The sequence below is a fragment of the Grammomys surdaster genome, unplaced genomic scaffold (assembly GCF_004785775.1).
Source record: "Grammomys surdaster isolate TR1022 unplaced genomic scaffold, NIH_TR_1.0 166, whole genome shotgun sequence".
Classification (NCBI taxonomy): domain Eukaryota; kingdom Metazoa; phylum Chordata; class Mammalia; order Rodentia; family Muridae; genus Grammomys; species Grammomys surdaster.
This window is the reverse complement of record NW_021604614.1, coordinates 391,532-400,914: the sequence shown is the minus strand read 5'-3', so window position 1 is coordinate 400,914 and position 9,383 is coordinate 391,532. Positions and strand designations below refer to the sequence as shown.

Sequence of the window (9,383 nt, the reverse complement as noted above, 5' to 3'; positions counted from 1 at the left end):
CAGGTGTTTATCCATTCTCTGGTATTAATTATCTGGGTGCAGCCCAGCCTCCCCTCCCCCACAGCTGTCAAGCCACACAAAGACCACAGTGGAGAGAGCACCTTTATTTGAAATAACATCACAGGTCTCTGATCACCTCTTGGAGACAGAGAATAGCTCAGGGCGAGCCTACAGGGCCCAGTGGGATCATGTAACAGCTTTGAATAAGCACCAAGATCTTTATGGACCATCATTTCTGCCAGGCAGGGAGATACACCCGAGGGTGCTGCTTTCTGTTCTCTGAGTGTCAGGGGCCATGGCCCGGTTAGAGGAGCACCAGGGTAGAGGGGTCACAAGAGACCAAGCACCAGCCAGAGAGGCCTTCGGGGCTGTGGAGCCGTTCTTCTGTGGAACCTGCCAGGACCCCAGCCTCAAGGTGTGTGGGTGTGGCCTCTAGCAAGCCTAGGATACAGGCAGTTTGACTCTGTTAAGGGGACACAGATTTGTGTCGTCCATCAAATTAGGAGGCTCTAGTGATATTCATGAAAGAGTGACTGTGTGGAGGTTGTAAGTTCCACCCTGGAAGGATGGTCTCATTAAATGGCCCTTCCTTCTCTGTGGGGGAGGGCAGGTAAGGGCCAGTGGGCTCAGCAAGACTGGGAGACATTAGGAAGCATCACCAAACAGATTCAAAGCTCTGTGCCCTTCTCATTCTCAGAACCTCTCCCTCACAGTCCCAAACTCCCCTCTTGGAAGATGACCCCTACCCACAGCCCAAGGAGATGACCAGAGGAAGAGAGGCAGGCCCAAAATTCTGTAGTGTCCTGATGTCTTTCCAGGTGGCCTTGCCTCCTGGCAGCCCAGCTGCCTCAGGAATCCTCTGGGCCACACACCTCATGGAGAGGGATGTAGGTCATGGCTTCAGCAACAGTGAGGCCTGGGTTAAAATCTACCCCCACACCCTCACATCCAGGATCTGGGTCATGTGTACTCTCTGCACATCGGTCCCCAGGCTGAGTGGGGATCACAGACCTACCTTTTAAGGGTTAAATGAGACAATATAGGGAAAGTGTCTGAGCTGGCCCCAACCTTGACTGAGGCAGGTGCTCGGGCATTGAGAGTTATGATTACTCTCCCACCCACCCAGACCCCCTCTCCCGCGGGAGTGGGGGGGAGGGGGCAGGGGCAAAAGAAGAGATCTGTCAGGGTGCTTGTCAGCACTGGGCCCTGCCCCTTTGGAAGCACCATCTCTCCCCAGGGACCCCGGGCTCCCAGTATCCTCCACAGTCGTCCCTGCCTGATGCCCAGTCCCACATGGGGAGTCTTCAGGATACAGCTGCAGGGCTGGGCTCACACTGGAGAGAGGGACTCTTACTTCCTGTCGCCAGCCTGGTCTATGCTCTTTTGTGCAGGGTCAGGGCCCAGCAGGGCAGCCAGGATGCTATCGGGTCGAGGGCCCCCTCGCTTCATCTTGAGATTGGCTCTCAGGGCGGCATCTTGCCCAGAGCCCCCCTCAGGGGAGGCCAGGGGATCTGGAAGGAGGGCAGAAGGAAGGGTTGCTCAGGACAGCCTAGGTGTACCCAATGGCCTCTGCCTCTGCTCCCAGTGAGAGGAAGCAAATAGGCTCTGTCCCTCATTCATTCATTCATTCATTCATTCATTCATTCATTCAGCAGCATACACATTCATTCATCTATTAATTTGATCACCCATTCACACACTCAGGTCCCCATTCATTTCCCCATTCATTCATCATCTTTCCCATTCATTCATTGTCTTTTCCATTCATTCATCTAGTCATGCCATCATTCATTCACTTTGCCATTCATTAATTTCTCCATTCTCTCATTTATTCATCCACTAGCCCATTCTCTTATCCACCCACTCATTCTCCCAGTCATTCATTCCCCCGTTCATCCATCTGTCTACCTACACATTCTCCCACTCACTCATCCACCTTGGCACCGTCCCATGTGTTCGATCCTGCGTTCATCATGTCGCTGCACCCGCCCACTCGTTCTTTAGCCAATAGCAAGTGGCCAGAGCTCCGGACCCTGCAGATTCACCAGCCACCCCTAGCTTGTATAAGGGGTCCCCAGTGTATCAGGAAGACACAGGGAAAACTCATTCCATGATGAGAAGGGAGATAAGGAGAAAGAGGAGGGCTCTGGATAGCTTCACCAAGGAGCATGTTCTGATGTGGGAGTCAGTGGTCAGCAGGTGGAGGGACTGGCCTGAGCGAGCGATAAGACAGGAGGCAGCCAGGCATGGCTGGGTATGGCTGGTCATCCCCTGTGATGCTGGAGATTAGGGCTTAGACACTTATTGTCCTTCAGCAGATGGGGGATGGGGATGCAAAATCAGAGGAGCCATTTGTCAATAACAAGGCAGAGTCCCTGAAGCCGGGGACCACACAGCTTTAGCAGCCCCCACTGGGGTAGCAGGTCATGGGAACGTGGGAGGCCTAGCTGTTACCATGGACTCCAATCATGTGTTCCAGGATAAGGACCCTCTCCGCCAGGATCTTCAGGGCCTCTCGAAGCTGCTGCACACCTTCTCCCTGGTGGGAATGAAAGGCCAGGTTCAGGGTCTCAGTCAGCCTGGGGTAGGCATAGGCTATGCAAACACAACCTCACAGCCCTGCCTCTCCTGCCATGTCCACACCACTACAATCCAGCATCAAAGCTCAGCACTGGCTGTGTACCAGGCTGGTGCTCCAAAGAGGATTCACCAGTGAGAAACCTGGAATCCAGTCAGTAAGCATCCCCACAAATTACCCAGCATGAACTGCTGGCCTGGGCTTCTACTCTAGACCTGGTGGGCTCAAGCCTGTTTTTCTCCTGTCATGGTTTTTCTAAGGACTCCTTCCCAGCATGCCCTGGGATAATTTTTTTTTTTTTGTCAATATGACACAAGCTAGACATATCTGGAAAGAGTAACCTCAATTGACAAAATGCCTCCATCAGATTGGCTTGTAGGTCAGTCCGTGGCCTACAATTAATCAATTTCTTGACTGATGATTGATGTGGGAGGGCAGAGCCCACTGTGGGCAGTATCACTCCCTGGGCAGGTAGTCCCGGATTGTATTAGAAAGCCAGCTGAGTAATCTATGGGGAATGAGCCAGTAAGCCGTTCCTCTATGGTTTCTGCTTCGGCTCCTGCCTCCAAGGTTGCTGCCTTGACTTCCCCTGAGAAAGGGCTGAAACCTGTAAACGGAAATTAACCTTTTCCTCTCCAGGTTGCTTTAGGTCATGGAGTTTATTGCAACAATAGAAAGCAAACTGATGTGAGCAGTCTGTGCTCTCAGCTGCTGAGCCATCTTCTCTGCCTCATTCATCATATATTCTTGAGGGACACAGTTCAAGCTCCAATTCTCACCATGTAAAGGATTATCTCAAAAACACCATGGACCTGAATGTAAGAGCCCAAATCATAAAGCCTTTAGAAGGGAACATAGGTGTCGGGAATTGTAACCTTGGACTAAATGATGGTTTCTTTGAGGTAGTACTTAAAATACAATGGCCAAGCTGGGTGGTGGTGGCGCACGCCTTTAATCCCAGCACTTGGGAGGCAGAGGCCAGCCTGGTCTACAGAGTGAGTTCCAGGACAGCCAGGGCTACACGGAGAAACCCTGTCTCGAAAAAACAAAAAACAAACAAACAAACAAAATACAAAATACAATGGCCAAAAACAAAGTAGGCAATGGGATGTCTTAAAAGAGGCTTTTTTCTTCATAGTGAGGAAAAGTAGCAGAATGAAATCTCACTCGTAAGATGGAAGATAAGTTTGCAATTATTGAACACCACATTGGACTGTTTTTAATCGAGGATACATGAAGAACCCTTACAAGCTTTGACCTCCCATGAGGACAGACTGTAGACCTGAATCCGTTCTGCAGACAATGTTTATCACAGTGACGGAAATCAACCCGGAACACCCACCTTCCAGACAAGACCAAGAGGCCAGAGCACCCAGCTCAGAGGCCTGCCGGTGAACACCGAGATCTGCACCTGCCGGGGTCAGGCCAGAAAAAGACTGGAGACAGCCGAGCCTGCCCAGGCTGCTGTGGAGCTAGTGCCAGGAGCGTCTCCAGAACCTCATTCCACGTGGCTTTGGGTACTTGACTGCACATAGTAGGCTGCTGACTTTTGAGAGACAGACAGCAAGGCGGAGGCAACACCAGGTGGCCAAGGGGCAAGGCCCCCACCCCAGGGCAGCACAGGGCTGGGGGCAGGGCAGGTGTGTGGTTTTGCCTGTGGAACATAGGGGTCTGCTGTTCCATTCAGAGTCAAGGGGGGAGTCAGAGAGTGTTTATTAGCTGTTTAGAGCGAAGTTCCCACCAGGAGACAGGGGACAGTGGTGTGCAGAATCCATGCCTCCTAGCTGGGGAAGAAGCTCTGGGCGGGGAACTGGGGTCTTCACCATCTCTCAGTCAGAGACCCAGAGAAGCTGTCCTCTCCTCCCCTCCTCCCTTTTCTTTTCTTCCCTTCCTTCCCCTCTCCTCCCTTCTCCTCCTCTCTCCTCTTCCCCTCCCATCTGATTTCCTTCTTCCTTCCATTCCTCATGTGCTTTTTTTTTTTTAATTTTATTTTGTTTTTTAGCCTGGGCTAGTCTTGAACCTGTGCAATTCCTGAGTCAGCCTCCTTAGCACTCTGGGATTTTCTCTTCCTTAAGTATAGCAAGACCTTCCTAAAGCCCCTATTCTGCCATGCTTTGACTCGGCCTCAGTCCTGTAGCCCAGGCTGCCTCCTCACTGACTCTTGAAGTCTGCCACAAACCTACTTCCGGCACATACCGGAAGTCCTCAACAGGCACATCCCTTCCCCGACTGTTTTTGTTCTTGTCATTTATTTTTTGTCCCCCACCCCACCCCACCCCACGCCAGTCTTCCAAGGTCTCAGGATTCCTGTGCAGGCTGTGGACAACCTTGAACTTCATGCTTGGTAGGCAAGCACTCTACCAACAGAGCCACAGGCCCAGGCCTGTGTTTACAATTTCCCCTGAGAACCCCAACACCCCGGTTCCCTTTCCTCCCCCTCCAAGCTCTTGTCCCAGCTCCTACTCGCTTGTCCCAATCTTTTCCCGTTCCTATCCTCCTTCATTAGGGTTCCAAGTTGAACCCCCCCTTCCTCCACCCGTTGAACCCCACATCCACCAGCCCATGCCCACCAAGTCAGTGTGGCGACTGCTCTTTGTAACCGGGCTTGTCAAGGGGCAGTGTCTTCTCCACATGTTTATGCCCCGCCCCTACCAGCCACTCCTGAGAATGCTCCTCCCATCCCAGCATCCAGACTCAGTCATCCCAGCTGTAGCAAGCCCACAATTGCTAGAGTATTCACTGTCACCTTGTTGAGCTGGAAACTACCAGAGGAAAAAGGAGGACTCTGTCCTCAGCAGTCAGTACCCAGCTCAGGACTGGCCTTGGGTGCTTGGCTTTCACCTCTAGTACAGGAGACATTGTCAACAACCATAGTTACCTCTGCGGTGGTGGCTTTGTCCTCTTCTTCCTTCACACTGGGCTCACCCTAGGAAGCAAATCTCATGGTCAAGATATTGGTAGGGGCAAGGGCACCTCTCCACCCTCAGGGACATGCAGAAACTGAAGACAGATGGTCTGGGGTGACACAAGGGATGGAAGGCATAGACCAGGACATTACTTGTTCAGTCTGCCATAGGGAGGTATGTAGAGTCACCCCAAGGACTGTTCTGAAACATGGGGGACTTGGGCTTGGAACTTGGAGAGCTCATGTGTCAGCTTTTGTGAATGTTCATTAAATCACTTTTATCTCTGGGCTCTGTTTCCCAGTCTCTAAAATGGGGCCAGTAAAACCAGCATCTTGGAATATACACAGCCAATGACTGCTTCGTGGCTTTGAGAGATGTTAACCTCTCTGTGCCTTTACTGCTCACCTCTGAAAGGTGACTTGTAATAATACCTATCATGCTTTTATGAAGGAGATTACATAGATTAATACTGAGCCAGGGTTTAAACTATTCTGAGTTCCAGAAGTGTTGTCAAAGATGGTGCCGCCATTAGTCACTAGACAGAGGCATAGGAGGAGGCAAGCCTTGGAGGTTGACAGATGTTCCTGAGTTTAAATCCCAGCTCTGCTGTTGTGCTGTGTGGCTTTGGGGAATTACTTAATCTCTCTGAACCACAGCTGTCAGTTCTGATAGATCAGTATAATAAAGCATAGTCTGAATATGTGGTAGTGAGGCTTAAACACATGAAGACGGCTACCCCTATTGTATCAGTAGCTACTCAGCAGACATCCATTCTCCACCTCCTGACCCTGATGTGTGGCGTGAACATGAAGGACTAGCCTCTTTGTTTCATCTTAGAGACTGGAGCTGAGACTCATAAATCCTTGTGTCTGAAAAGGGTCACGGAAGTCAGCTGTCTGAGTACCAGACTCTGGGATGTCCAGAGAACCAAAGAGACCTTTCTGGTTACACAGATTGTGAATCTGTGATTCTGGGCTATACAGCATTAATATGAAACTCGAGACCACTTGGTACATTAACTTGTGTATAAGCTGTGACTAGACTCTCCCAGGACAACCCCCAACTTGAGGCCATTTCCACTGTTGTCACACTCTCAGGAAGGAGTCCCACCTCAGGTTACCCCTTTCCTTTTGGGACAGCTCAGGCTGTATGTACCTGGTTTGTGCCTTCAGATCCCTCCCCTAGTTAGGATAGACAAGCCTATGTTTGGGGACACTAGGGACCTGGGTGTAGACATGGTCCCCAATTTCCCGGTGCCCAGCCCATACTTACAGATGGCCTTGCCACAACCTGCTTATCCACCAGGCCCTGAAAAAAAAACATCAGTGGTATTCTCCTGTCTCAGATGGTTTTCTGCCTCTGACCCCGCCTACATTGAATCCCAGCAGAAGAGGAAGCTGGAAGTTCAAACTTGGGAGCTGACTGGGTCTGCAGCCCCACCCACAGCAGAAGTCTGATACTAAGCCTTGGGTGAGCCTCCGGTCCAATCCCTTGTACAACAAAGCAGTGCCAAGCATGGCCATCATGCAGAGGAGGACAAACTTCGGCAGAAAAGCCTATAAGTAACTGAGGCAGAAGGATGGCCATGTATGTGCTGATTCAGGGTTTATATGTGCCAAATCCAGGGCTCTCAGTCGTATGCTTATGTGTGCAGCTGTCTCCTGACACCCAGCTGCTCACAAAATACTGCTTGATCTTTCACTAAAATGGGACCCTAGTTCTGGCCTCACAGAGTGAGCCAGAGGGACCTTCTGAAAATGCAAACAGTATCATGAGAAATGACTCCCAACTCAACCAGTGCCATCTATACAACAGAAACCTTCAGAGGTCCACAGATAAGACCAGACACCTTACCTAGTCTTACATGCCACCCTGTGTTTACTACCAGCCTTGTCCCTAGATCAGGGCATCGGCACCTCCCCTCCCCCTCTAAACTGATGGACCACATGGATGGACAGGCAGAGAAGTTCCCAGGGTTTGGGGCTGTCCAGTCAGGCTTCCTCTCCCGTAGGTGATTCTCAGGAAAAGAACAAGGATTCCATTGTCACTGGGTGACCTCCTGAGAACGTCTGTGTGGTCTCCAGCAATGTGGTCTCCCTGGGAGTCAGCTCACCAACAAAATGGGAGTGGTACCACACTGGAACATTGACACCCTAAGACTACACCCTCTACTACACTAGAAATGGTTGTGTCCTTACCTGGGATCCAGGTGCTCCTGGGGGCCCTGGGGGACCATGTGGTCCTGGGGGACCTGAGGGTAAAGTCGTTGGTGAGTACCCAAGGTCAGAAAAGGCCGCTGATCCCCCATCTGATATGAACAGAGACATTCCCGGCATCCTGCCCCTGCCTTGGGTCTTCCCCCACTGCTAACAAATGAAAGTTTGATGAATGGACATCGTAAAAGACTCACATACTCCAGGCTTCCCACCCTCGGATCTCACACTCACCCCTATCCACCCACCTCCTTCTATTCCCAATCCACATGGTTAATGTAATCCTAAAGCCAGGAGATTGAACAGGGAGCTAATAATTCAGGGTGTCCCAGCCTAGCCTGTTCATCCCCTGCCAATCTGGAAACCTTGAACCAGCCCCTCTAATAGCCTCCATCCATTTCCCCTTGTTTACCATGGCTGCCCACCACGTCCATCCAAATCACACATTTAGAAAGCTCTGTTAGGGACCTCTGAGGCCCCCGCCAATTCCGGATACCTTTGTAGATACAGAGATGACTCTAGAGTCATATGAGAGGAGATGCCCAAATTAGACTGGTGTGTAGGTGTGCTTGGGGGATTGTCTTAACTATTAATTGATGTAGGAGAGCCCAGTCCACTGTGGGTGGCAACATTCCCTAAGCAGGTGGTCCTGGCTGTACAAGCCTGAACCGGTTAGCCAGCAAGTAGAATTCCTCCATGGTTTCAGCTTCAGGTTCCTGCCCTGGCTTCCCTCAATGGCAGACTATGCCCGATAAACTGAAATAAACCGTGTCCTCCCCTGAGCTGATTTTGGCCATGATATTTGTCACAGCAACAGAATAGAAACGGCAACATTCCTAAGTCCCCACCAGGACCTCTTCACCCCCCCCCACACACACACACAGAGATGCCCTTCTGGAAGGTTCCACTGGTGCCGTTTCTTCTCATCATTTGATGAGCAAACTCCCCATTATTATTTCTTGGTTCTCTTAGCGGCACTGGCACCCCAGGATTTCTCCCTTTCCTCCTCCACATAAATCTTTGGTGTGGCCAGCCCCTGCTCATGCCAGTGTGGGCCAGCCCCTGCTCAGGCCAGTGTGGGCCAGCCCCTGCTCATGGCCACCATGGGCTTCATGCCTATTTCTTCCAGTAGCCCAGGGGATGTCCTGAGGACCAGGCTTTCAACCCTTTTCCCTGCATTGACCTGCACTTCTCCAGCCTGAGGGAGCCTTTACTAGGTGGCCCATGTAGCCACCTCAGGAGAAGACATAGCACAGTCTAGTTATAAAACAAATACCATCTCTGTACCCCAAGCAGGGCAGAGACGTGTCATGTCACCTGGAAGTTCTCAGTACCCCACGAATCTGCTGCCTCACCTCTTTCAAAAATAACCTTCTGTGTGAACCCCACTCATCTCCTTTCCAAAGCTGCCTCTCACCATTGATTTCTTCCATTCTACAGAAGAGTGGGAAGGAAATCCAGGTCTTTGTGTATGTTAAGTAGCAACTCTACCACCGAGCCACGTGCCCAGCCCCTCACTGGGGGATTCTAGACAGGGGCTCTACCACTGAGCCACGCCCCCAACCCCTCACTGGGGGATTCTAGGTAGGGGCTCTACCACTGAGCCACGCCCCCAGCCCCTCACTGGGGGATTCTAGGTAGGGGCTCTACCACTGAGCCACGCCCCCAGCCCCTCACTGGGGGATT

General features: G+C 51.4%; 1 protein-coding gene across 1 annotated transcript in view; it reads right to left on the bottom strand.

Moving 5' to 3' along the window:
• Nucleotides 1-1,350: 1,350 nt before the first annotated feature.
• Nucleotides 1,351-9,383, bottom strand: part of Col26a1 (collagen type XXVI alpha 1 chain) — a 136,853-nt gene continuing 128,820 nt past the window's right edge. Inside the window, exons 8-12 of the mRNA XM_028765932.1 lie at nt 7,683-7,735; nt 6,757-6,792; nt 5,457-5,504; nt 2,455-2,539; nt 1,351-1,511 (exon numbers count right to left, since the gene is read on the bottom strand). Coding sequence (XP_028621765.1) covers nt 1,351-1,511; nt 2,455-2,539; nt 5,457-5,504; nt 6,757-6,792; nt 7,683-7,735 — 383 coding nt within the window. The remainder of the gene's footprint in view (nt 1,512-2,454; nt 2,540-5,456; nt 5,505-6,756; nt 6,793-7,682; nt 7,736-9,383) is intronic.